Source organism: Prenolepis imparis, unplaced genomic scaffold (assembly GCF_030444845.1).
Source record: "Prenolepis imparis isolate NDT839.2.m4 unplaced genomic scaffold, iyPreImpa1.0 SCAF_4, whole genome shotgun sequence".
Lineage (NCBI taxonomy): Eukaryota > Metazoa > Arthropoda > Insecta > Hymenoptera > Formicidae > Prenolepis > Prenolepis imparis.
In genome coordinates this window covers 3,571,495-3,598,628 of record NW_028141162.1, presented here as the reverse complement: position 1 = coordinate 3,598,628, position 27,134 = coordinate 3,571,495, and the positions used below count along the sequence as shown (strand labels likewise).

Sequence of the window (27,134 nt, the reverse complement as noted above, 5' to 3'; positions counted from 1 at the left end):
AAAGAATTCTATCCGAGCGCCGTCTGTACCTGTAGATTACTTGATTCGCGAATATGTAGAATGAAAACAAAAGTGTCGAACCATTTTCAAATATTTATGTATATATATATAATATATATATATATATTCATCATCAAAAAAATCGGAAATAGTACAATTTGAACGTAAAAATGGCTGAGAATGAATTTGTATCCGATAGTGACGAATGTCTCGTTACAGAAGCCATCAATTTAGATATTGAAGAGGTACTTGTGTGTGTGTATATATATTTTACAGCAGTTATCTATGCAATAAATTTGATACGATTGTGTAAGGCACCTTACACTGTACATTTCAATTGTAATCTTATCGGAATATAAATTAAGCTATTTTTGTCATTTATATTCTTATTTTCATGTCATTATGGCCAATATCTATCGCAATTGCATCTTTTTTTTTTTTTTAATTATAATTAAATACAATTTACTTCGATATTATTCTAGCCCCTGATAATGATGACTTTGTACCGGTTTTTTTTTTTTCTAGTTAGATAATATGGAATATGCTATACCAATCGTGGAAGAATTACCCACCTTAGAAAGTATACTGATGGAACCTGATTATGAATCGCCATCGGAAACAGATGAAGATGTTGGTTTACAATTGGGAGAGAAACTTGGTAGCAGTGAGACAACGAGTATTGGCAGTCATTTATCATTGAATTCATTAAATAAATCTTCTAAAATCTCTCAGAAAGCATTCTCGGGTGTCATATTAAGGCACGTCATACTCAAAGGAATAACATCACAAATTGTATCGGCCAGTGTAAGCAATTCATCTTTTTATTACATGAGATTACAAGTCTCGTATTTTCTCAAATTAAAAATGTTTGAATATTTGTTATATATAATTAAATATCTTGCAAGAGACAAATGTCATTTTTTATTATTTTTTCAGGAGAGAGTCAATGCTGGCTTAGCTAGTGCAGTTGCAGCTGGAGGAAACATGTTGGTGATTGGTACTAGCCATGGTTTAATATTGGGCTTTGACTCTTCACAAACATTACGATGGTGCGATCAAGAGGCTAGACATCAAGGTTCTGTTTCTGCTCTTTGCTTCAATTATGAGGGCAGCAGAGTGTTAGCTGGTTTTGTCAGAGGACACATTTTGATGTTAGATAGCAGTAATGGAAAAGTTTTAAGAATTCTCACCGATGTACATCCGCTTGACACTGCTGTGTTACATGTTAAGGTATATTCCGTAACATTGATGCAGACATATATATTACATTATCTCTTAAATCTATCCGTTTAATCGACGGTTTCAAAACACCCGTTTTAGTTTACAGATTCACCAAAAATAGCTCTATGTAGCGATAGCGGTGGCTCAGTGTTTGAATTGAATTTTACTAGAGTGATGGGTGTAAGAGGTTGCGACAGTAGATGCTTGTTTAGTGGCTCTAAGGGAGAAGTGTGCACTCTGGAGCCCTTGTTATTAAATCACCTGCCGTCGCATCCATTGAAAAATTACACACTAGTAGCGATGGCGACATTATCAAAGGTTATCTCTTGCAACATATTTAAAAGTACATATCAATTATAAATACATGCGTATATATTTATCTTACTTCGTAGGTAATTGTAGTTTGCATAAGACCGCGAATGCGCGTTGTATTGAGTCATCCGTTAACCGGTGCCCCAACAGCACCGCCACAACTATCTTGGCAACTAGTCGTCATACAGACAGCTGATGGATCTCGTGTGATCGACCCAGTATTGGCACTTGCAAGAGACAATATGGTTCATTTTTACCAAGTAATTGCCATATTTAACAACTCCGTTATTTAATTGTTTTTATTATTAATTCAAATTAAAAAATATTATCTATCAATAAGGTTTACACTGAAATTGGTTCGCGAGTAAAGTTATCTCCTCTTCGGAGAATAACGCTACCGTACATGATAAGCAATTTGAGGTGGTTAAATCCAAGATCTCTCATAGTATTGGACAGTCAAGAAAAGTTGCACTTGTTGGATGTCAGAGCGCAAGATAATTTGGAGACGTTAGATATGAGTCGCGTTGGTATATCTTATGCCTCTAGTCATTTTAAAGGATTGTCTACCGGCGGAAATGTTTCCAAAGTATGTGTATGATGAGGGGATAAAGAAAAGTATAAAGCTCTTTTTCGTTTTATATATTATATGCATGAAATGTATTTCTTCTATATACAGGCAATGGCATTAGCAGGCGAACGAGCGTGTTACAATACCGTTATAGTCTTTGGTACACAGTTACTACTATTAGGTACAAAGAGTTTACATGTAATTTGTATGAGAACATGGACAGAAAGATTGCAACATTTGATTATGCAGGTCAGTTTAAAGCGATAGAAAACATTTTCTCAATGAATTATTGAATGAATTAATTTGTTATATTCCAGAAACGTTTCCCCGAAGCTTTAGCGTTGGGTCTCTCCTTTTATCAAGACAAAGGCAAGGCGGTCATCGGCCTTCGTGGTTCTAAGCAACGTCGAAAGCAAATTGCCCGTGACAAGGTTTGCGAAGTGTTGATTCAGTATATGGACGAATTGAATCAGTGTTTGATGGACGAGAACGTGGACTATGATACGATAGTACTCACTTGCGTCGATTATTGCATTCAATTGGAGAATTTAGATTTGCTGTTTGGAAAGTTATGGGACATAGTCTTTGAGTCGGAAGGACTGAAAACGAGTTACTTGCACGCTCTCGAGGCACCTCTACTAGATGGAAGTCTTCAACCGAAATTACCGCCATTGATCGCCCAACAACTGGTGACTCTTTACGATCAAGAGGACAAAGTAGATTCGCTGGAGGCGATCATAGTTTTGGTCATTGTGGATTGTTTAGATATTCATCAAGTAAGTTCAACACATTTCTTTATGAGCGTATTTGCTGTGAACAAGGATGTGCAAAATGGGTGTCCAAACCCATTTAAAATAGAAAATGCAAAATGCAAAATCCTATTTAGACACCTATTTAATAGGAAATTAAAAATAGGCATTTTTAAAATGATTTTTTCAAATATTTACATACATTATTATGTATATACATATATATTTAAATTTTTATTTTTTATTATTTACTTCTTACAATTATTATTTATATTTATATTTAAATTCTTATTTCTTTATTAATTTTTATAAACATTCCTTATAAACTTTATAAACTATCTTTTAAAAATTCTTTAAACTTTTATAAACTTTATTTTATATATTTTTAATATAAACAAAAAATAAAAATTACCTAAAATATATTTACATGTGGAATACAAAAAATTATTATTGTTTACAGACATTTATTTAATGACTTCTTTAATTACATTTTGATATTGTTATACATACATATTATTTTTAGTTTGGAAGAAAAATGTATTTAAAATAAAAAATGGGTAATAAAAGCCATTTATATCATGTGGAAATGTAAAATAGTTTTTGAAAACATGTATTTTAAATGAAAAATATAAAATAAGCGTTTTAAAGTTTATATTTCCATTTTAAATGCATCTATTTCAAATAATGCACATCCCTGGCTGTGAGACATTTCAAAAACAGTTTTTGTAACATGTGAAATTTATTATTAAAAAAAAAAAAACGTTTTCGCCTGTGTAGGTAACGACAATCTGTCGTCGGCGAGGACTTTGGGAAGCTTTAATCTATCTTCAGACAACAGCGCTGGGCGATTTTACAGCGCCCATTCATCAGTTGGTGCCGGTACTTCAAAATTTATTGCGCGATCCGATAGCAGCCCTTTCTCGAGACTGCATAAAGCTCGGCAACGCCATCCTGGTTTATACCAGCTGTTGCCTCGCTGGCCGTGGATTTCCCAAGGACGAACTTCCCGAAGGCATACCGCAGAAGGCGAAAGCGGACATATTGAGAGCCCTGCTCTCTCAACACTCCAGTTTGGCGAACGATATGGAGAGGCAATATCCATATTTGAGAACGTTACTGCAATTCGACGCGAAAGGCTTTTTGGATGTTATAGCCATCGCCTTTCAAGAGCCAGAATTCACCTCCGAAATGGGTCTTCGACATCGACAAAGACTCATAGACATCTTATTGAGCATTGTTATGCCAAATACACCGCTTACTCCAAAGAATATCGATTACATCACGACGGAGCAACAATTTATGGTTCTTATGTTTGTGGCGAATGAAGTGTCGGAAAGTACTGTTATATTAGAGTCTAGTACATTAAAGAAAATGATAGATATATTGTGCATCGATTCGAACGTAGAATTGTCGAAAGACTTTAAGACTGAGAGAGAAAACGCTGTGTTGGGGTTATTGCATTCTAACAAGCTGTGCAATATTTCTGACAACACTTTACTAAATTTAGCAAATAGAGCGAATTTGTAAGTATCTATCGTCATTTTAATCAGCGACGATCATAATGATCTATAAATCTTTTTCAATGCTTTTCATTCTTAATGTTCGATTATTTACATTGTCGCACGACGTCTTTGTGTTGCAGCATAAGAGTCGCAGAGTTACTGTACAGTGCGCGAGAAGATTGGATAGCAGTATGCAAATGTATGATCTTGGATTCGTCTAGGCATCACGATATATGGCCCTGGCTCGAGAATTTGCCGGCCGCTTCACTGGACCAAGTTGTATCGAATCACGTTTCGACCCTCGTGACGATTAACGCCGCTCAATTCGCGACGATCGTCGCGACGCGACTGCAGAACAAAATCAACGTGATATTGCAAAGTCTTGACAATTTAAGCTTAGAGTATAAGTTGCTAGGAGCATTGTATCAAATCGCGCAATACAAGGAGGAAGATGTTTCTTTAGAATTAACGACCGAACACTTGGAGAAATATTTGGCGTTAATGTGCGAGTTGGAACCGAAATACGTGGTTGCTCATTTGCGCGGACCGCACAGCTGCAGATTGGAGGAGGCGTTAAAGATCGTTCAAAGATGGAATTGCAAGGACGCGGAGGCGGTGATGTTCGAGAAACTGGGCAATTATCAGGACGCGTTTAATCTTCTGCTGAAGGAGTTTGAACATCAGGTGGAGAGGTATCGACAGGATGAGGCTTCGGAAAGCGAGACGGTGCACGCTGCCGCTCAGCTCGCTGGAATATGTCGAAGATCAGCGGGCAATCTGGACTGGATGCCGCTCGTGGAAGCTGCATTCCGTTCGCATTCGGAGAATAATAAGCAAAAGATGGACAAATTGAGCGGTAAATTGTTGAGAATAATTCTAGAATCTCTGAGCGGTACGTCGATACTCTCGAACATACTGGAGCAAATCTTGAGAAATCCATTAGCTACGAGCGGAACGATGGGCGATATACGACAGTTGCTGTCCGGAGTCCTTACTCAGTCGCGATATGAACAGACCCTGGTCGAAACTACCGCGCGATTAGTGAGCTTGGAACTTCACAAGGCTTTGGAAAAATCCTTGAGGTAACCGATAATTATTTGCAACGACAGATAAATATTGATATATTAATTGTTAATAGAATAAGAGAGATCTCGTCAAGTTTCACGATGAATTAAGTAGAAGAGAGATTTTATTTAGATTAAGCGATGAAAAGTAAATGAGAAAACAATGCGATTTCGCCCGCCTGGGAAGATTTACAGTAAAACTCGCAAATTTTTCTAATGTTCTAGTTATTACACTGTACAATAATAATAAATTAATTTTATAATTAATAATTAACTAATTAATTAATTTTTTTGCTGCTCAGGGACGCCGGTAGAGCATGCGGCACTGTTTCCGTGACTTGTCCCGTATGCAGACAGCTGTTGTCACAGTGTTCCGACCACGCAGTGGTGTTCAGCTGCGGTCATGGATATCATTCAACATGCTTGGGCGAACCTAAGTCATGTTACAAATGCTTGAACGTAAAAGGATGGGCGCCTGTCGCCACCAACCTGGCCATCCCGCAGTCTCCGCCTCCGGTTAGTAATATACATTATACATGAACAGGATCTTTTCGATATCTTACATTGCACGGATACATTTATGCTATTTCTGCTTTTTTACAGAGAAAAAAACAGCTTCTTCCGCCGGAATTCCTACGTCATAGAGACCTTACGCTAAGACTAGCACCGTCCTGTCCTATTCCCGACCTCGAGGGCATCTTTTAATCTAGTCTTCGACTATGTATAGAGAACGACGATCGCATTTGTGAGCGGTATGTAGGATACCACAAAATATATATGAATGTGTATACTATATACGCGTTACACATACATTGGATCTGGGCCCTATGATGATTCAGTCTGCGATATATTGTATAGTATCAATAAGAGAGATTATTAAGATATTCATTTTTTGAGGATTTATTTGTTTGACGCGCGCTGATGTTTATACACACAACACGTGGTTATGCCAAATATACAAATTATTATTATTGAAGTATAAAGTATTTATTACAGCTGCATTTTTTTTATAATATCGTATTTAATCTATAACGCTTTTATTGTATACTCTGAGTTATGTAGTTTCACGACTGATATCGGAATGTCTGACTTGCGTTTGGTTTTAATAATGAAAACCGGTTTCTTAGGTGCGTTATCCAGTAGCACGTGATTAGGGTCCATAGGTTCATTATTCAATAATTCACCAGTAAGAAGTTTCGTGACAATTGGAAAAACATCCAACAGTTTCGAACACTCGGACTCGGACTTGTCGATGGGCGATATTTCGATGGTAGAGATGTACGAGTCTATAATGAATTCTAATTTAACGAGGAACGGAATCAGCTTTGATATAGCTAAATAATGTTGTACCTGCAAATTAAAAAAATGGATTATATAATTTTGTTTAAAAGGGAAAGTTTCTATATAGTAGCATTTGTTATAGATATGTGCCTTATCGTCGCATCTATCTAGATTGTTCGACAAACTTTCGATTTCATTAAACAAGGCGTGACATTTCACGAGATGTTCATGATCGTATTCGTTCTCGTAAATGTGCAATGACTCTTCCGTTAAGGATTTCTCCTTCTTTATCCTCTTAACAACCAAGGACAATGGTACCGTCGATAAAGTGTGACTAGCCATTCGAATTTTGGAATATTTTTCACAAATCTGTATAATATTAATATATTAACTCTGTAAATACTCTCTCTCTCTCTCTCTATATATATATATATATATATATATATATATATATATATATACATATATGACAAATGTAAATTATAGAGCTTTACCTTCTTATTAGTGGAATGCCATAAACCGGTGATTCGATTTGCAAATTTTTTAAGATCATTATTCGCAGTGTAATTCTCGGATAAATATAATAGCGACTGGACTTTATCTGTCACATTGCACGATAGTTTACTGAACAATTCGAACTTATCGCGAAATTTAACATTGATATTGAAATTGTGACTTTCTGTCTTCAAAATAATTACCTATGATGAAAAAAAATGTTATATCATTTTTGTCCAATAATCAAATGTAACAATTCAAATTAAAAAATGAAACACATATATATATTATATATAAATATTCCGATACTTGTATATGAAATTAACTTACATTTTTTTCGAGAATACGCACATGTTCGCGAATCGAGTCAATGTTGGTTGCCATAGTAATATTCATAAAAAAAATTATTTATGATATACATTTCCTTTTGTCAAAGTCAAACTGCTTTTGTTAAACAAATGTATTTCCATAGCCAACTCAACACTACGAAACTTCCTTGTTCCAAGGGTAAATATATTCAGTTGTTTTTTTCTTTATTTTTTTGTTACTAGCTTATATATATAATATAAACGATGTTTTCTTTTTATACATGTACGTACATACATACATAAATCTGGCGTTGGTTTGCTTGTGTAGACCATTTCATATACAATGTCGCGTATTGATATACATTTTTATGTTTGGCTAATGTCTTTTGTTTGGATAATGATGTAATGAGGTATCATAGGAATTTGAGATAATATTGGAAATTGACTCCTTCGTATGTCGCTTAAAAAATTAACTTATGACTTTATAATTTTTACTGTTAATAGTATAATTTCTTAATATTACAAGCGCTCCTGCGCTTATAAGTAATGTACATATTGTTACATACTCAATATTATTAATTGTCATAACACTAAATATTATTTATTTAATTATACACAGCTTATCTTAATAATCGCAGTAAAAACACTGAAAAACATGTTTAAACTTGCACTTGCTGACAAATATATGTGCTAATTAATTATAATTTATATAGTAAAAGAAACAGCGCGATATATTGCCATCAGAAATGCTGATTGCTATCTGCTTATCATTTCGCTTCAAAGCGCCACTATAATGAAATCAATCATCATAGTTTCATAGAATGATTATCTCCTTTAATATCGTTCCTAACAGGAAAGGGGAGGGGGGAGAGTACCTTTATCAAAAAGATAGGATAGGACGGATTATTACATATATATAATTAAAAAAAAATTATTATTCTAAATATTCTCAAAAAGAAATAAAAGAAATTGCTTCTTCGATTTAAATTTCACATATTCTGAAATTTAAAATGACTTTATTATCATTTTTTTTGGCGTTGCAACAAAGTTTTATCAGCATGTTTATTGCTGATAAAGCTTTTACGCTATTTCGTCATGAGAAATATAATAGAATAAAATAAATTTATGATATGGAACCCTAGATGAATATAATTTAACAAAAAAAAAATTTAATTTAATTAAATATATATATATGCATATACATGTATATATATATATGTATATACATGTATATATACATATACACACACACGTGTGTGTATGTGCACTACTTGAAATTTTATCAATTTAAATTCACTTAATTTAGATAACAATTGTTGCTATTCAGTTCTTATATTCATCTATTCTTCATCCTAAAAAATAATCTTGCATGATTCTAATAAGCTGTATTAAATAATATACAATCAAGTTCAATTTACATTCAATTTATATTCATCAGCATGTAAGTGTATTTTCACTCTTTAAAAGTCATTGAATTTATAATGATGAATATATATACCTCAAAATTACATTTAGTTATTCGCAAGGTTAGAAAAAATTACAGTTTTCTATAATATTTCACGTTGAACACAAATTGGTACAGTTGGCGATACTCATCCCCCATCGCTTCTTATAATAGAAGCGTGTGTACCAAACTTATGCAGCAGAGGCAAAAAATGCCACGAGTCTATCAGGAACATGTATTATGTTTCTTGAAACGTAAATATGAGTCAGTTATCTTTTCAATATGTCCCATATATATCAAATGAACTAAAACACGATAGTTGACTGTTGAAACTCTGTTGAAACTCTGTTCAACAGTTTATTTTCAATCTGACAATATCTATTTAGCAAGTGAAAACTGACGTGCATTACACAGTCTATTACACCAGTTCTCTCAATTGTCCACATAGCTCCTAAAATCTTTTACCATTACCTACACTCACGCTCATCAATGGTCGCAACACAAGCGATATCTATAGATATCTATGAGAGGTATATCTATAATGAGGCGGTCTTCCATAATTGTTTCCGTGTCGCGGTCGCGTATAGGAAGTGTTATAATAATGTCTTCGATGATAACTATTAACTGATCGATTCCAGGTTTTGTTTTGGTATTCTTGGAATGAGTTATAGTTGTTAGATCTGTCATTGTACGATCGACGGCTCGAATGATCCTTGACTTTCTTTACACGACCCCTATCCATTTCTTCGTCGTCCGGATTAAAATGACGCTTACGTTCCTCCCGTCTGTCATTATCGACGTCGCGTTCAAGCTGCGTTCTATTGCCATTCCAGTTCGTTACTAAAAATTCACAAAGATAAATTTATAATGAATTGATCTCAATATATATTTAAATTTTATTATTTTACAATTAAATTTTGTTACATGCTTACCGGAACTACTACCATATCCACGATGCGACATCTTCAATAAATATGAAACGGTGTCCGAGCGATTGGTACCGTTAAAATCTCGCACAGCCGCGGCATTCGGTGTTGTATTACTTTGATTTAACTTGTCTTCCCTGGAATAGATATATTAGAATTTTTCTTTAAATATTCAATTATTTCTTTTATTGTATTACATAGTCGTGTAAATAGATTTACCTATTGTCAGCGACCGCCCATCCATTGGACGTTCCGGCGAACGTGGGAGATATACCTTTGGAATTTTGCCAGCTCTTAACGTTACTACTCGTAGCCTTCGTAGGTACGTTTTCTTCCTGTCCATTTTTAGTTCTGGCGGCAGACTGATGCCACGTATCCTTGTCGCGTTGCTCCGACTGACCGTTCGTTTCCATTCTTCCATTTTGATGTTTTAATAAACTTATTCGCCCGTTACTGCTGTTAGATCCATTTTGCGTCTTTGTGCATTGTACAGTCGTAGTTTGCGGCGTCATTGTCGATATACCATTACTTTTAGAGCTGATAGTCTTCTGCACTTCTTTAGAGTTCGAGGTGGTTTTCAATCCGTCTTTCGTAGCGAGAGATTTTGGCACACCATTTGCGATATTAATTCGGGATACAGTATTATTTGACGTTTGATTTTTCAGAGTCCCCGTGGAAGGACAACTGTCTTCCTCTTCACTAGAAGTAGGATCTACGTCATAGGGCACTAAACTGTTACCATTTAAAACTTTTCCATTTTTAATATGCATCACTAATCTTGGTTGCGGCTTGTCCTGCATTTTCTGCGGTAATTGTATACTAACGGTATCGTTGGGTTTTTGTAGAGGAAGGTTTAATTCTACGCCATTTCTCTGCGGCGGCAATTGCGGACCGATTAACGTCCGCGATTTACTCGCTTCATCGTGATTGTTTGACGATTCGCTCCCGTTCGCGGAACATCCGGCGGATGTTGATGCTTTTAACGCGTAAGATTTATTTATTATAGAATTGGTTAGCGGCGCAGTCGACACGATACTCTTCGCGGATGCCGTATCGTTCATTTTCGCTGTCGAGAGCGAATTCAGGTTGTTATTTTCCATCTCGAAGATCATAATGTACGAGTTTGTACTTAACACATTATTAAGGCTTATTGGACGAACGGAGCAGTCATCGAAGGAATAATATTGACCGCTCGATACTTGCGCGATTGCCGTATAATGGCCGCAATTTACAGAGGGACCCATGTGCGTCACCATCGACATGAGTTTGTAGGTAAGCTGTCTGGGAGATTCTCCCGGTTCTCTCCACAAGTACGGGCCCATATCTATAGTTTGTTTAAAACCGACGTGTCTAGATATTTTTCCTCCTAAAACGCTAAATCGCTTCAACTGTACACACAACACTTTTGGCGGGCGTTCCAATATAAATTGTTTCGTGGCAGGAACTCTTCTCTTACAGGCTTCGCATTTATAATCATTATTATCCAATTGTTCTCTACTGAAGTAACTACTTAACGCTTCGTCCAACGTATTCGCCTTACGTATATCCACGAGCAAATCCTGTTTTAAAATTTACAGATATTTACAAGTAGAAACGTCATGCGTAGGAAAAAATTCGTCGAAAATTTAAAGTGTTTTATACACAAGAATTTCATCTTACCTGAAAATGTTGAAATGTGGTAGATACATGTTGACATTGCAGGCACTTTACTTCAGTACGTATATAACCGCCAAATATTTGATTAATTGGTGTCGTTTCCTTAGAATAGTTATCCAATTTAGTCGCTTTATGCCTAATTAAATACGTACGTTCCATCCCTTCCAATAAATAACGTAAAAATTCGTGAGCATCTTCTTGTTGTCCAGGCACCATAGTTCGGCAAATGACTGAAAATGTGTTATCTCTGTTATAATATTTATCTACATATTACATAATACATATTCAAATCGAGATAACTTATAGCGAGCAATTACTTACGCTTTAATTTATTGTATATATAAAATGGCTTCATTGCACCTCCAGATTTCTGATGAGTGAATTGCAGAGTCTTGGCCACTGCACACGTAAGGCATTCTACATTTCCATCTAAAATTATCCTATTATCAAAACACCATACTATGCCATTATAACTTTATACTATATTTTGAAAAGCATACGATACAAAATGCATAAATAAAATAGAGTGAAAAAATTTACCGTTTTGTTCCAGCTTGGAATTATGATGAGGATCTGATAGTAACCAGTTGACAAGAGCCGGAACATGAAATAATGCTTGAAGAGTACTATTCAAGTAACACGTATTCCCAACATTGTACATGCCTGCTCCGACTGGAAACGTGCCTTTCCATCCCAGCTGAACTTTTTTAGGAGAATACAAAGTGACAGCTGGTTCTGGTAAAACTGGTCCTTTATTTGCATCATTCTTCTTCTTATAACTTGAGCCATCCTTTGCTTTGCTATCCTCTAAATTTTCGGATAAATTGAGAAAAATGTTGCAGTTAGCTTGCACCTGATTCGCTCCTTGATAATCCTTCAATTCTTCATAACGGATCTCCGTTTGCATAATTCGAGAAGCATTGCTGACTAATTCAATCGACAGATCGTCTGTGGTTTTGGACGAACTGCTGTTTAAAGCACAATGGAGCCTAGCTGCAATAGGATCGCAGACACTGACTGCAGGCATTTTAGTGGTATTGTTGGAATTTTATCGTTTATTAATCACACAGACACACCTGTAATAAGATATTAAATATGAAATACAATTTTGAAATTATGTAGCTCCATATGCATGCTTCAGATTTATGTTTAATGAAACAAATTGGGAAACAATATATATTTTTTCCTAATATTTTTATATATAAATTCAAATAAATTTATATCCAAAATAAAATGAAGCTGTTATATACGCAAGTAAAATTGTTACAGCGAAAGGTTTCAATATAAAGATTAATATAGAGAATAAGGGGGGTGTATATAGACCAATAATTACTTATCCGCGCTTGGCAATATGTAACATATACAATGTACAATGGCAAAAGAATTGATCACGCTACAGATTGAAGTTCTATAATCGCGCGATGTACGATTGATCGAGGAGCATCCTCACCTTGGTAAGATCGCACGCGACAGATAACGCATGAAATAAAATCGTCGTTTCCCTGCCCTCGCCGAGTCTGTAGATATATCTTGAATAATAATGAATACTATCGGAGAAAATTACGACAACCATCTGACGTCGATCTCCCTTGGAAGAAATTCCGATGAAACGGAATCGCTTATCGATTCATTAGCGCTTACGTTATCGCGGGTTTACGCACTCCGTCCCCTTATATATACGACACAACGCGGTTTACCGGAGTCTCTCCCGTTACGAGCGATTTCCCGCGTGCGAGATATATATCATATATATATATATATATATCTCTCGTTACTCGAATTTTCGACGTGTTGGCGACGCGAGGAACGATGCCGCCTTCAATATCCGTGCGAACCGACGCGCCGATCATCACATATCGATCGTACTTGACGATTTTACGCTCGCTCGTGTCGGACACGCGGGAACGGGAGACGACATACTCACGTACACCGTGATCGTGACAGCCATTTGCATTACTATCTACTACAGTGAGCACGGCTTCCCCTCGGGCGAGCGCGAGCTTTACTAGTAGGCGGGAAAATCGCACACACTCAAGATGGTTCCGGCCGGCTTTAGCTCGCCGCGGCATAATAGGGTCTCTTCACTCGCGAGCTGTCATTTTTCCAGCTGATCGCCAATTCGGCCGATCGGCGCACTAGGATATATACTTACGTACGCGTGAGTATTTAATTGATTTATTTTTTCACAGAGATACGAAATTAAAAATGTGCCTTTCTCGCTGCTCCCTTAACCTAATATCGATGGTCGCGTTCGCAAAACACGATAGATCGACCGATAGTCGTTGGCTGATTGGCTAATACTTGCGGTGCCGTCGATTTCATTCGTTCTCGCGACAGCCAATCGGATCGGACTGCCGTGTTTCCTGAACGGTTTGAATTTCGCGTCTCTCCGTTTTGCTCCCGTGTGCGTAACTGCTTTTCACATAATCTGGAATACCTCGACCAAGTAACGCGAAAACGTAAATTGTCATGGTGCAAGATTGAAGCGGAGAGGAAGCGAAGGTTCTTTACGGAAGGAAAATTTCTCGTAACGTCGGTGCGCCGATAAAAATGCATGCTAAACGCGCCGTCACCGATATTTCGGTGGACGCGTAAATTCCCTCTAACCTTTTTTTGTTTTTTCCATCCGACACCTGGAATTTGGAAGAGCCGAGGTTTTATTTATCCGAAAGTTTTCGCGGCGAATTTCGTTATTATATATATTATCGCGCTCTCTCTTCCTGTGCTTTGGATCGCTCAATCGGAGAAATCGAAGACATGTCTGACAACAAATTGGCCGAGTCGATGGAGGACGACAACTCCGTCACGATGCTCGATGTTCTCCAGGTGGAGAATCAGCTCGAGGAAGACGCGTATGCCGTTTTGGGCGCCTCCGATGATCAGAATTGTACTTATAACAAGGTTGGCATATCTTTCAACATTATGTCGAGTGTTGGCTTATTATTGATTGACACGTCAGTTGCTTTAAACAAAATAATTTTACGCAGGGATATATAAGACAGGCGTTGTATGCCTGTAAAACATGTTGTTCGGACAAAATTCGAGCTGCCGTTTGCCTGGCGTGTAGTTTTCATTGTCACGAAGGGCACGAACTTGTGGAACTGTATACAAAGCGACATTTCAGATGCGATTGTGGAAATTCCAAGTTTAATGGCAAACAATGTAATTTGGAGAAGGTATTGAACCGTTTCTATATAATATTTGTGTATGTTTTATATAAAATTATATATATCGTGTTGCGCTTAATGAACATTTTGTGTTTCCTTTAGTTGAAATCTGCTGTCAATATTGAAAACAAATATAATCAAAATTTTGATGGAGTTTATTGTACTTGCGCGAGACCATATCCTGATCCTGAAGGCGACGAAGACGACATGTTTCAATGTACAATATGCGAAGATTGGTATCATTTGAAGGTATAAACATACATATACATATATGTGTATGTGTACTAATAAATTAAATTTATACATCTAACAATTGTTTCCTTTAGCATCTAGAATGTGACAATGGTATACCTGGGGATAATGCATACGATGAAATGATTTGTGCAGGATGTATGAGACAACATGATTTTCTATGGAAATATGCATCAAAATATGCAGGTTAGATATAATAATTTCAGGTTTTGATTATTAAAAACCTGAAATTGTTGTCTTTAATCATAAAATCAATATGTTACTTTGTTGTTAGTCTCAAAAAAATCAGATGTAAAATCTGATGTGTCTGAGAACAACGAAGAAATAGAAGTCGGTGAATTACCAAAAGGATGTCAAATGCCAAAACATAATTCTACTAATACTAAAGGAAGCTGTTTTTGGACAGAGGGTTGGAGAGCTGCATTGTGCACTTGCGAAGAATGCAAATCGGTGAGATATTGAATATTGTATATTTTCTTTTTTATGCAGATGAATGAAAAGCTTTAAAAATTTGTACATCTTTTTTGTATAATAAACTTTTATTATATTTTTTTTCTATCTTTTCAGTTGTATAATGCAAAAGACATTGCATTTTTACTCGATCCAAAAGATAGTGTACAAGCATATGAGGAAGCTGGCAAGATGAATAAACAAGAATCGCAATATGAGAAAGGCATGAAGGCTCTTGCAAGCATGGGACATGTACAAAAGTTGACAGCAATTGAAGGTAAAATAAAGTTCAAATTATTTTATCAGATAGATTTTTAAAAAGCATTAATCATACAGAAAACTATGTATTCCATTAATACTAAACTGATTGTAATTATTTTTAGAATACAACAATATGAAAGAACGACTCATGCAATATCTACAAAAGTTTGCGGAAAACAAAAAAGTCGTACGTGAAGAAGACATCAAGGAATTTTTTTCAGAAATGGAATCAAAGAAACGTCCCAAAGTGACAGTGCCAACATATTGCCGTTGAAAACATGTATGTATTTTAATATTACAATTAATCCCATAGCTATCTTATTAATTATTAAAAATATGCATTATATTATGTTTCTATGGTAGACTGTAGTATACACATAATATATATTGATAACTTAAGATTATCAATATTGTCGAACAAAATAATGTGCATGATTTAAAAGAACAACCAAATGAAAAAATTTATTAAAGAGTTGCCAGTCTAACCCGATACATATATATCGACATAAAAGAAACACCAGTATGTTTCTTTTTTTAAGAAACAGAGTATGTTTATTTGAACATGCATTTCTTAACACCCTCGATTTCATCAAATTAATTCAATAAAGTAGAGCATTTATAAACTAAACAGGGTATCAATACTGAACATATAAATTGTATATATATTTTGATCTAATTATTGTCTGAAAGTTGTTTTTTCACATTTCTTTAATAAGAAATTAAAGCATTCAAAAATTCATTTAGTTAATGCATCAATTAACATATTCGTTAGAAAAATCAATTTTGTAATTCAAACAACTCCAATTTTCGAAAATTGAAACTCCCGTGCTAATCATTTTTCGATTTATGAAAAAATTAAAACTTTGTACACAAATGTATATGCTCTCTGGCATTTTTATTATATATTTCCGAAAAATAGAAGAATTTAGTAACATATGATCCTGATCCTCACGAAATTGATTCCCAAAGTTCTCAACGGTGTCCATTACCAATGCCGATAAATCAGTGGGTTTTTAATTTGTAATTACTACTTTATTGATTATAAATATTACGAATATATATATAAATTAGATAAGAGATGACACAAATCACAAAATTTTAAGTATTATTTTAAAAACTTTATTTACTAATCTCTTTAGTATTTTCTTTTTTATTTACTATTTTTCTATTTTTTTCGTCTACGTTATGTAGACGAGTTTTAAAAAAGGGACGGGATAAATTTATCATTGAATAATGAAGGCGCTATAATAAGTAAAGTATTGTTAGTAGTAATATTTATTTATTTACTGCTATTATCTTATAATCTTTGCTTACAAAATATACGGATCAACGTAACTTTTAAGCAAGTCAGAATGTTCCCAATAAAATGTTATGCAGGATGTCTTCGACATGTTCACAATGGCGGAACATATTGTTGAGGTTTAACTATGCAGCCGCATTATTAGCCAACGCTCTCGCGATCGCTTTATAACATTTACACGTTTCATATACCTCGCATTATAATTAACCTTTGGCAGTGATAGAAGGGACCGGGAGTATGTTTTTTTTTTAACATCCGCAAAATCCCTTATCTCGAATACGTATTTCAACGTACACTGCAATCTCCAATGTCGTTATCATTCGGATAATAATTTTATACGGTGAAATTATATGCGGTAATAGTACGGAGAATAAAAGATAATAAAACATCACCCTATTTTTTTATCACTAAGATGACCAGCCTCAACAATGATGGCCGCGTCATCGCGAACGTGATATAACATTCCCCTTACTTATACGCTACAATTTTAAGTAGGGCTCTTAACAATAGAACTTTCTCGATATTATACTATGATATCGTAATATTAAATAATGCATTTATATGCATCACGGTTATAGAGACTTTTTTCATATGATGCAAAATAAATTGTGGTTGCAGCATTTTGACTAGTATTTATATATATGTATATTATATATATAAATAAGTTTTCATACAGAAAATCGCTGGAACTTGATATCATTTAAACTTTATAAAAGAGCGCAGAATTTTCTCTCAAATTATCACACGTAATCGCAAAAAATTTAGTAAAAAAATTTCCATCCAAGCTATTTAATATAACCGAATAGATGCGAGTATGCATATATTTTTAAAAAAATAAAAATAACATACATTGCCGCGTAAACATTTAGAATAATTTCGGATCGGTAAACGTATCTTTATATATGTCAAGACAGTTAATATAGCGCATTTACAGAGAATTTATGTTTGTAAAATATATTAAATATATATAACAAATGCTGCAATCACAGCCGACGACGAGTTTTTTGATCAAAATTTACGAAATACGATATGCATCTCAGGATTATACATCGCGCGATATAATTTGCTTTACGTTAATTAAAAATTGCAGATCGGCAAGTCGCATCGAGATCGATATTATCATCTCGCGCGATCTGATCTTTTAATTTTTTTCACATTACAAACTTTCGTATATACAAGGCTAGGCATATTACTATATTTAATCTCCTATGACGATGATTCATATGAACATGTACGAAGAACACTTCTGCCGGCCAATTCGCGGCCGGATCACAAGTAAATCGGGCTATCTTTGATGGATAGTAATATATATAATTGTAGTAGTAGAGTAGAGTAGTAATAGTAATATAGTAGTTTAGTAGTATAATAATATTAATATTACATAGAACACCATTATAAAAATGCTTACGGCTAATTCTGTGCGTTGAATCTCTTAAGATTATGTCCGATCTTTTTCGTACAACAAGGAATTGTCATATATTTGTATATAACCATTTGTATATAACCAATTGTTTAATATCCACAACATAATCCACGCATATAAGATGTACACTGAAAAAAAAATTGTTAACTTGACTAAAGCTTTCAACTAAATTACTATTTTGTTAATTGAATATATATTATAGTATTTAAATCAAATATACGTTTTGTTAGATTTAATATGTTATATTTAATTTAAATATTTCTATAAGTTCAATTAACAAAATAATATTTAGTTGAAAGGTTTAGTCAAGTTAACAAATTTTTTTTTCAGTGTAGCATATAATGCATATAATGCTGTGGAATAATTTTCAATTCTTTCTCAATTATAATTTTTTTTTACGCTATTAAATGTGAACCACTTCTCACGTACACTGAAAAAAATTGTTAACTTGACTAAACCGTTCAACTAAATTACTATTTTGTTAATTGAACATATATTAGTATTTAAGTCAAATACACGTTTTGTGTTAGATTTAATATGTTATATTTAATTTAAATATTTTTATATGTTCAATTAACAAAATAATATTTAGTTGAACGATTTAGTCAAGTTAACAAAATTTTTTTCTCAGTGTACAAATCCATCCAACGTACTCGTTATCATTTTAATGCGTTATTCGCGTTATTAAAGATGATTGTTTCCTTGTTGCACTCGTCTTAAAGTTACGATTAAAAATCCTAGCGCGGCAAAATGATATCTATCAGCGGAAATCAGCGCCGATCTCCTTTGTTTTCTGTTTACAAGAACTCCATAAAGTTTTCTCACGCGCGAGATAAACATGGCAATTAAAAAATATAGTAAATTTAAAATTACTTTTAAAATATCAAGTCGCGCTTTCCTCTCTGTAACTAGAATTTTTTTTTCGTAAATAGAATTTATCTCATTCATATTTAACGATACTTTTTTTTTATCTCTGAAATTAAGGCAAACATTCAATAGGAATCTCACGACAAATGCAAGCCTCTCAGCCTCTATGGAAAATGTGGACAGTTATTTTCCTTAATCTCTATTCTCTTCCTCCACCTCATATATATCCGCTAATGGCGATAAAAATATATCTCTACTCATAACCGACTCGATAGATATGTTTCCTCTTCAAAGCTTGTTTGTTCACTAGAAATAAATATCTCTAGCTACCGATTTTTAAACAACAAGTTAATAAAAGTTTAACCGGTACAGTGTATGCTGTACGTTTTGCTGGACCAAAAATAATATTTGCCAATTGTTTTCTATTAAACATTAAACAGTAGTGAGATTGGCGTGTTTTTAGGTCAAAACTATGAATACGTATCCAAAAGTTTGCTTATTTTGTGGAAATATCGTTATTTCGCGAATAATTTACTAGATTAGGGATAAAACCGAGATGATATCCTTATTAACGTACAAGGTAGATAAATCACGTGATCCGAGTCACTTATATTATTAGCCTTCTAGCATTTTGATTTATGTTTCTACGTTAGGCGATTATTTCTTCGCGTAAACTTAATCGCATTAAATGTTATCTCGCTAAGATTACATTATATCTCGCTTGTTCGCGTCCACGAAATACGAAAAATTTCCGGCTTTAAAGAATCTGTAAATTAATAGATGACAGGATCGAAAAAGAAGATCGATACGATGGACAAATCTCGAGTTTCGATCTTTTCACTTTTCTAACAAAAAAAAAAAAAAAAAATCATCAACAAACATCTATTCTAAGCGTTCAATTATGATTTGTATACTAAGATCTGTGATCCTGAAAAAGGTGAAAATCGACAATCGCGAATAACAGTTTTCGCTTTTTCGCGACCTTGTTTGAGCGAGAATTTAAATCAAGGCCTCATTTCTCGACGAGTAATTAGAACTCGGAAGTTTCGAAGGTGAGACGAGCTAATTGCGGTGCCTGGCGCTTAAATTCTCGCTAAGGACTCTAAAACCCAGGTCGGGGTTTACACACCCACCTTGCCGATTCCCGCTCTTTTGCACGCCACTCTCTACATAAGCATATCATATTGATCTCGGTATGTTTCATTGCGCGTGAGGTTCGTCGTTTTTACTCGTCCGATTCGGCATATTATGCCGTTTTACCTTTCCCTTCACGATCTTGATATTATGCAATTTTATGCATTATTCGGTGTATCGATATAGCTATACATATCACGTATGTCTCTCGTCACTCCGTATCATACGCACGATGAGAGTACGCGTTTTTTTTTTTTTTTTTCTTATTAAATTTGACAAAGAAATATTCGTAAAATTTACGACAAAGTCTATACGCGTAAAATTTCTCCTCATTTTTTTTCATCGTCCTGCGGGGAACAATTGTCGAGAAAGATTTGCGAATCTTATCTATGTATACGTAGGTACGTCACACAACGCGAATTATATATATCTTTATTTGAATAACTCGCAAGTAGAGATATATACGCGACAACATGTTGCTTGGTACATCAGACTCTCATTCACCCATAAATTGAACACAATTTAGTCTTTGAGAAAGTAACGTCCCTTACTACGTATTTATAGTAAAAAAGATCGTGCCTCCAACGTTAAAGTATATCTTTTAAAAATCTGTAACACGAAAAAATATGTTGTCGATAAAATTTCCACAGTTTTACAACACGGACAAAGTACAACTTGTTAATAACTTTGATAATTGCATTTCGAATCTGAAAATCGAAAAAGTGCGTATAAGATATGTCTGACGTTCTTGAAACGCACATGTTCGATTGGAAATACAAACAATCATTTCCGCGTCCTCTAAATATAGCAAATCACATTTTATTTTTCTTTCAAAGAGAAAATCTCTAATTTTTGATTCGTACGTAATTACAATTATTTCACGTGTAATTTAGCTCGATAAGAGATCACAGAAATATTTGAAAAAAGTTTAATTGGTGCAGCGATGAAGAACGATAATCACGCGGAACCTTTATATGAGAAATTTAGAAAAATTATCCCAAGACCCGAGGGACCGGATTTAAGAGTGCGAGGGACAATCGGTGGAGCGAGGGGGTGTGCATAAAATAGGAATTGCACAAAATCTCCAAAAAATCAAAGAAGGTTTCTACTGTTGCATAAGATAGAAGGAGAATAAGAATTATTTCCTGAAAAATATTACGCAATTTTTTAAAAATTAATATCCACATCCGTGTTTTGCGCGATTGTCCCTCCTTCAAGACTCTAAATTCGGCCGAATCGGATCTACATTAAACTCTTCTCTTCTTGATCTAAATTAAGCTCTTCTCTTTTTTCCGCATATTATACTCGCGGATTCTTTCCGAGCTATCGCGCTCGAGCTTTCCTTCGAAATACGAATAAGGACTGCACGTGCTGCGTTTTATTATGTTTCTCGCTATATGAAAAATTTGCCGACTTTATTTTTCGCAATAAATATCTCTGCGATATTTCTCCGTGGATATCTTGCTGCACGCAATTAGCGTAATCATTTTTATTATTAATTAATGTAATCATCTTATAACTCCGTCCATGTCATACGACCGACCGATGTCCGTCAACTGTATAATAACATAATTAAGAGCGCACACCCTTCTGTTACCACGTATTTGCTGCTGTTACCTGCAATTTGGCTTTCAAGACCGTAAGGTTAGCGAGCAAGAGAAACAGCACGTAAATATCAGGTGTCGCGAATAATTCATTTAGATTCCTCTATATTCATTGCGTTTCATGCGTACAAATGTCAAACTAGCTATTCGAATTGCACATTCGCGCGCGGTCAATTTTGTGTCAACGCGAATCGAAAAAAAGAAAAAGCCGAGAGAAGAGAGAAGCGATAATCGATGACCGTGGGAAAATTGATCCAAGACGACGGAGTCTCCACGTCTGTACATCTCGGCCGAGATTTCTTTACGCGCTACTTCGCGCTCATCTCGGAGCTCACAAAGTCACCTCCCTCCTGTGTTTCGCTCGCAATCTCGCACCGTTACAAAATGCGATTAAACAGCTATTATATTCGGAAATAACGTAGCGAGTGCGCACAATTGATTAAACCAAACTATGCTCGCGCGTATCGTAACGATGCGTGTACAGAATGGAGGAACTTGGTCCTGACGACGTGACGGACGATGGTGGCGTGGTACTCGTACACGGCGGAGACGCGGCTGACGCGGAAGGTAACACCCTCCTCGAGGCAGGCGGTATCTAGGTATTGTGACCCTGTTTGTGAGGCTTGTTCTCCAGATTGTTGGACGTCGATCGGCCCACGAGATCCTCGAGTTCGTCGGGCGTCAGGACCGTGAAGTCTCTGTCGGTGTCATACGAACGGACGATTGATGATGCACGAAGGATATCGAATACAAGAACTCGAATCTCAAGAGTCGCAGAAATGGAAAATGAAGTCTCGCATACACTTTAGCCGAATAGCAGTTGAATAATTAGTCGCGCGACTCGAGAGAACAGATCTTTAAAGTGTTTTGTTCTTTTTTACTTTGGATAATTGTGGATGATATAGATTGATAAAGGCAGTGATAGCCCCTGTCAGAGGGAACTTGTGAAACTCGATGGACACAAAAAGGGGAAAAAAAAAATTCTTTTGGAGAAAGAGAAGATAAAAAAAGAAAAATGCCCGGCAGCATGCAACACGGTTCCGCGTGTAATATCGCGCAGCATCCCTGTGTATCGGGTGAAAGGAGAATATTGGAGAATATTGATCGATCGCTTTTTACCTGTGCTGAGCCAACAGCATATCTATGCTGGTGACGCTCCGCTGATGGGTGCCGTCCCTCTGCGCCGCGCTCTGCTTTCTGATGCACACGGCTCTTAACGGGGTGAGAAGGAGTCCTAAGCCAAGGAGGCTGCTACCGGTGGCGATCAGCGCCGCCGAGTTTTGCGCGGCCTCAGCACCCGGGGCGAGTTGTACCAAACCGACGACCAGCACCACCGCCCCCAGCAACATCGAGCCGACGACGACGTACAGCGAGTTTACCTGGAATAATTTATTATTGGAGGAGATATTTTTTTTTTTATTCGGGATATACAGCATATACAAGCGTCTCTCTCCTTCGTCACGCTTTGATGATGAAAAATCGAACGGCTTGTTCGACAACGAAGCGATCGCATCGAAAAGCCAAAGGGGGTTATTACCTTTCCGCAAAAATAGTACTCCGGTGGTTCTTTGTCTATCATGGCCAGTACCGCCTCGCTCTCCGTCAATGGACTTCCCGGTTGACTGTTTCCTATCCGCGAACCCTTCTCCTGGTAGTAGGTCTTGTGAAAGACCTTCACCGAAGGTACCGGTAACGCCGTAATCATTCTGATAAGGGATTAAACGCATTTAATTTGTCGTCGAGAATCATTCGCAAAAAGTACGCAGAGAGAATTTTCTCTTAGAATTTACCCTCAAAATCATGGTAATCGTGAGATAATATGGTATAGAAAGAATTTCATGAGAATTTCTCTAATTAACATTTATCACAATAAAATAATAATATCTATCACTAATAAATATAAAACATGTTTGATTAATTTTACTACGCAGTTTAGTAAAATTATATTATCCCACGATTACCATGATTTTCAGGGTAAATTCTAAGAGAAAATTCTCTGTGTACGATTTAAAAAAAAAAGAAATCACGAGAAAACAGCTGGAAGATGATGAAAAATGGATGCTCGCGACATGTAACGATCGAATAATAAACCACATACTGTCGTAATAAAGTTTATGTAACTGTGCTGTATAAAAAACCCCACTAAATTTTACGGGGGCACATGACTCACTCTCAGACGTATTTTTCGTATGAAATTATATCGCGTAGTCGTTTCTTCGGCGTGTTTTACAGTCGAATGTGCAATGGCGAAGGCGCGATTACTGTGGCAAACGGTCGGTGGTGTCGGTGGCCTAGATATGTTCTCGGGGGCGATGGCCTTTGTACCTCGATTATCGAACAACCGAAGCTAGCGCGGGGTGCAAAGCTGCACCGTTAAAAAACCGTCGTTGGTTGCACGACAATAGATCTCTCTCTTTCTTTTTCTCTTCTTCTTATAATCCGAAATTTGCGTTAGACTCCATCGACGCGCGTTAACGATCATAAATACGATCTCGCGTGACTCGCGTTTACGAGGAACGTGAATAAGCAGAAAAAAAAACCATCATCGCACCACCCTCGTGTAATTTAGCCTGGCTATAACGATTTTAATACGATTAAAAAATTCTATTCTATCGGGACACCTGAAGTGCTGAAGTTTCGTAGCGACGACGAGCTTACAGAAAAGTACTAGGATTTCGCAATGCCGAATAATCGCGAATGCGCGCGAACTGTGTGTGCATAATAAACGGATACAGCCTTTATCGCTTTAGTAGAAAGGCGTAAAGTGGAACAGTGGCCTGATTCCTCGATGTCATGGTTGCAGTTCCACGTGCATCGAAGAGAGTAGGCCAGTTATAGGTGCGCATGAATGTGCAACTAGTATTGTGCTATCTCGTAGCCTGGATTTCGGCCAAAATCTTGGAAGAAGATTTACGTAGAGGAGGAAAAGGGGAGAGAATATTAATGGCCATAATATAATCTGTATAATCTCACGTATATATTCTCTCGATATTCGAATTTATCGTATATTTGCTTGTCGAGTAAACCGTGAGCTCTTTCGCGCGATTATATATCCGGATAAATAAATAAATATCTCTTTGCGCGATGTTGCGCCGCGAGTTTAGCTCGAGATAGGGCAATGCTAGATATCGGAGGTGATTCACCCTGGAAGGTACCAACTCGCGGGTCGTTCTACGTTGGGCGAGATCATCAAGGCAGTGAGATATCTGCGGATTTCAAATTTAGAGGAAGATAAAATAACGCACTTTGCCTCTCTCTCTCTCTCTCTCTTCTCTTCGTAAAGATATCAACGGCGAATCTCGAGAAAACAGAGTGTATTTAAAATTTATGCCAACGACCTATACTTTTCGTGCATTGACTCGTTGCCGCTGCCTTGGATCGTGCTTGTTACCGTTGATATCCCGCGCACGTTTGGCGGTGCTCCAGAAAAATAGCTATAACAGTTTCCGATAATCGAGGTTGGTGCACGCCATATAGCCGCGTGCGTTTATTCCTATCGCGATTTCATTAGCTTTAGACACGCTGGTGTAAGAAAGAGAAAGAGAGAGGATCAATGACGAAAAATATATATCAATATTTGTCAACTGTCGCAGACGTCGACGGATGATGAATCCGTCTCGAGTGTCTCGCGTACACATATCTCTCATTGAGATACAACTGTTGCAACAACTCGAATGATGTTTTATTTTTAATTTTTTGCAAACAAATTTTACGCCAATTACTTTTCGATAATATTCGGATTCGATTTCGACGGAGATTTAAGACGCCTTATGTAACGAAAACAATGTTAGATACGATGTTGCACTAAAATCTCAGAAAATCGATAAATGGGTCACCATTGCACATTTAACATCCAAGGGAAATTTCACGCTTCGCCGATAAGCTTTCAACCGCCGAACCAGGTATTCTATATCGGGAATCTTTAGCCTTGAATAAATTAAAAGAGATATCTTCCAAATCTCGTAAATTTAAACTCTAAGCTGGTTTTGTTACAAATAATAAACTCAAGTTACATGTATCTAATACATCAATTATATGTGATATTGAAAAAAAAAAAACAAAAAAGAGAAATATATATATATATACATACATATGTCTATATACACACATATATATACGATAACTCTAGTTGCCCCATATTTGTTCACCCTGAGAAAATAATCAAAGGATGATATATTTGCAAGCGCACACATACATGCATGAGTAAAAATACTTTTTCGCCTTAACTAGAACTCAAATTAATGAGAAATCGAAGGACAAACTGCTTATAGAGCGTATAATTGATGGAAAAAATTGTGTCCGTGACGTATCTACTTTTACGATATACGATTGTGACGGATGCTCAATAGCTTGTATTAAAATGTACGGTTAAACGCGATGAATTCTCGAAATCTATTCACAAACGAGGAAGATAAAAACTCAATCTCGCTCGTCACAGAAATTCGAGAGATCCCTCCCGTTTCTCCGCACTTATCACAGCGTGTGTCGGACTTACTTCGTTAGCTGGGTGCTCGAACGTCAGATATATATGTCGAACCCTCTGGGTTGCGACGTACTTGATTACACACGGCCGTGCAAAGTGTCGAGAAAACGAAAAAGAGGGAAACAGCGGGCGTATATAGCGGGCTAGAGGACGAAAAGCTGAAAGAGAGAGAAAAGGGGAGAACAGGGGAGGGAAGAAGAGAGAAAAATGGGAGCACTGCGAAAGCGTCCGCGAAGCTCGCGTTCGACGAAAGCTCGTTTTGACGGGGTGGTGGTCCCACGACTACTGAACCTTTTGAGAGACTCGTATCCTGGTCGATAAACCACCCTACGCAGCCACCCTGCCGCCCACCAAGCTTGTGCTAAAAGTATCGCCACCATCGACGACCACCTGGTGCGTCGAGCGCGCGCGTGCGCGCATCCATTTATCCCTTTTTGCAGGGATGACGTCTTTGACGTTTTCAAAACAAACTCGTCTACTTAAAGCGCGATCCGACATAAATTTCTGCAAATTCGCAAATTTCCGAATCGAGTCAAATTGGACATCTGAAATGCGATTAATTTGTTAATTTTCCTATCCTATAAATACGCTACACACTGTACGCATAAACAAGTATACACGTGGAAACAAAAGAAACCTTGCTGTATATATTCAAAATCGAATTATA

The 27,134-nt window shown here is 36.2% G+C and overlaps 5 protein-coding genes across 9 annotated transcripts; 2 read left to right on the top strand and 3 right to left on the bottom strand.

Annotated features, from left to right (window-relative positions):
• The first annotated feature begins 44 nt into the window (after positions 1–44).
• Vps8 (vacuolar protein sorting 8) lies at positions 45–12,177 on the top strand. 4 transcript variants are annotated; one of them, XM_083035820.1, is made up of 13 exons: positions 45–245; positions 526–804; positions 937–1,230; positions 1,321–1,539; positions 1,614–1,793; positions 1,874–2,119; positions 2,210–2,350; positions 2,419–2,877; positions 3,628–4,373; positions 4,493–5,434; positions 5,719–5,932; positions 6,020–6,168; positions 12,080–12,177. In XM_083035820.1, exons 1-12 carry the CDS (start codon positions 171–173, stop codon positions 6,119–6,121), a joined length of 3,897 nt encoding a protein of 1,298 aa, XP_082891946.1. In that variant the 5' UTR covers positions 45–170; the 3' UTR covers positions 6,122–6,168; positions 12,080–12,177. The 4 variants fall into 4 exon arrangements, with proteins under 4 accessions (XP_082891946.1, XP_082891945.1, XP_082891944.1 ...); XM_083035819.1 differs by lacking the exon at positions 12,080–12,177 and adding an exon at positions 6,544–6,915; XM_083035818.1 differs by lacking the exon at positions 12,080–12,177 and having other exon boundaries at positions 6,020–6,915.
• Positions 6,443–7,952, bottom strand: LOC145934926 (uncharacterized). The gene is made up of 3 exons (XM_083035836.1): positions 7,523–7,952; positions 7,192–7,395; positions 6,443–7,066 (listed from the first exon to the last, which is right to left on the bottom strand). The coding sequence occupies exons 1-3, from the start codon at positions 7,586–7,588 to the stop codon at positions 6,443–6,445; spliced, it is 894 nt and encodes a 297-aa protein (XP_082891962.1). The 5' UTR covers positions 7,589–7,952.
• Scny (ubiquitin specific peptidase 36) lies at positions 8,832–13,500 on the bottom strand. The gene is made up of 7 exons (XM_083035823.1): positions 12,977–13,500; positions 12,067–12,602; positions 11,848–11,955; positions 11,530–11,756; positions 10,090–11,429; positions 9,877–10,007; positions 8,832–9,784 (listed from the first exon to the last, which is right to left on the bottom strand). Exons 2-7 carry the CDS (start codon positions 12,551–12,553, stop codon positions 9,456–9,458), a joined length of 2,622 nt encoding a protein of 873 aa, XP_082891949.1. The 5' UTR covers positions 12,554–12,602; positions 12,977–13,500; the 3' UTR covers positions 8,832–9,455.
• A 224-nt stretch (positions 13,501–13,724) lies between these two features.
• LOC145934922 (putative E3 ubiquitin-protein ligase UBR7) lies at positions 13,725–16,503 on the top strand. The gene is made up of 8 exons (XM_083035828.1): positions 13,725–14,427; positions 14,514–14,702; positions 14,796–14,942; positions 15,020–15,131; positions 15,220–15,395; positions 15,513–15,672; positions 15,779–15,936; positions 16,020–16,503. The coding sequence occupies exons 1-7, from the start codon at positions 14,284–14,286 to the stop codon at positions 15,928–15,930; spliced, it is 1,080 nt and encodes a 359-aa protein (XP_082891954.1). The 5' UTR covers positions 13,725–14,283; the 3' UTR covers positions 15,931–15,936; positions 16,020–16,503.
• Positions 16,504–20,601: 4,098 nt separating this feature from the next.
• LOC145934925 (uncharacterized) lies at positions 20,602–26,742 on the bottom strand. 2 transcript variants are annotated; one of them, XM_083035834.1, is made up of 4 exons: positions 26,480–26,742; positions 23,522–23,690; positions 23,104–23,363; positions 20,602–22,682 (listed from the first exon to the last, which is right to left on the bottom strand). In XM_083035834.1, the coding sequence occupies exons 2-4, from the start codon at positions 23,687–23,689 to the stop codon at positions 22,580–22,582; spliced, it is 531 nt and encodes a 176-aa protein (XP_082891960.1). In that variant the 5' UTR covers position 23,690; positions 26,480–26,742; the 3' UTR covers positions 20,602–22,579. The 2 variants fall into 2 exon arrangements, with proteins under 2 accessions (XP_082891960.1, XP_082891961.1); XM_083035835.1 differs by having other exon boundaries at positions 20,602–20,989.
• Between the last annotated feature and the right edge of the window lie 392 nt (positions 26,743–27,134).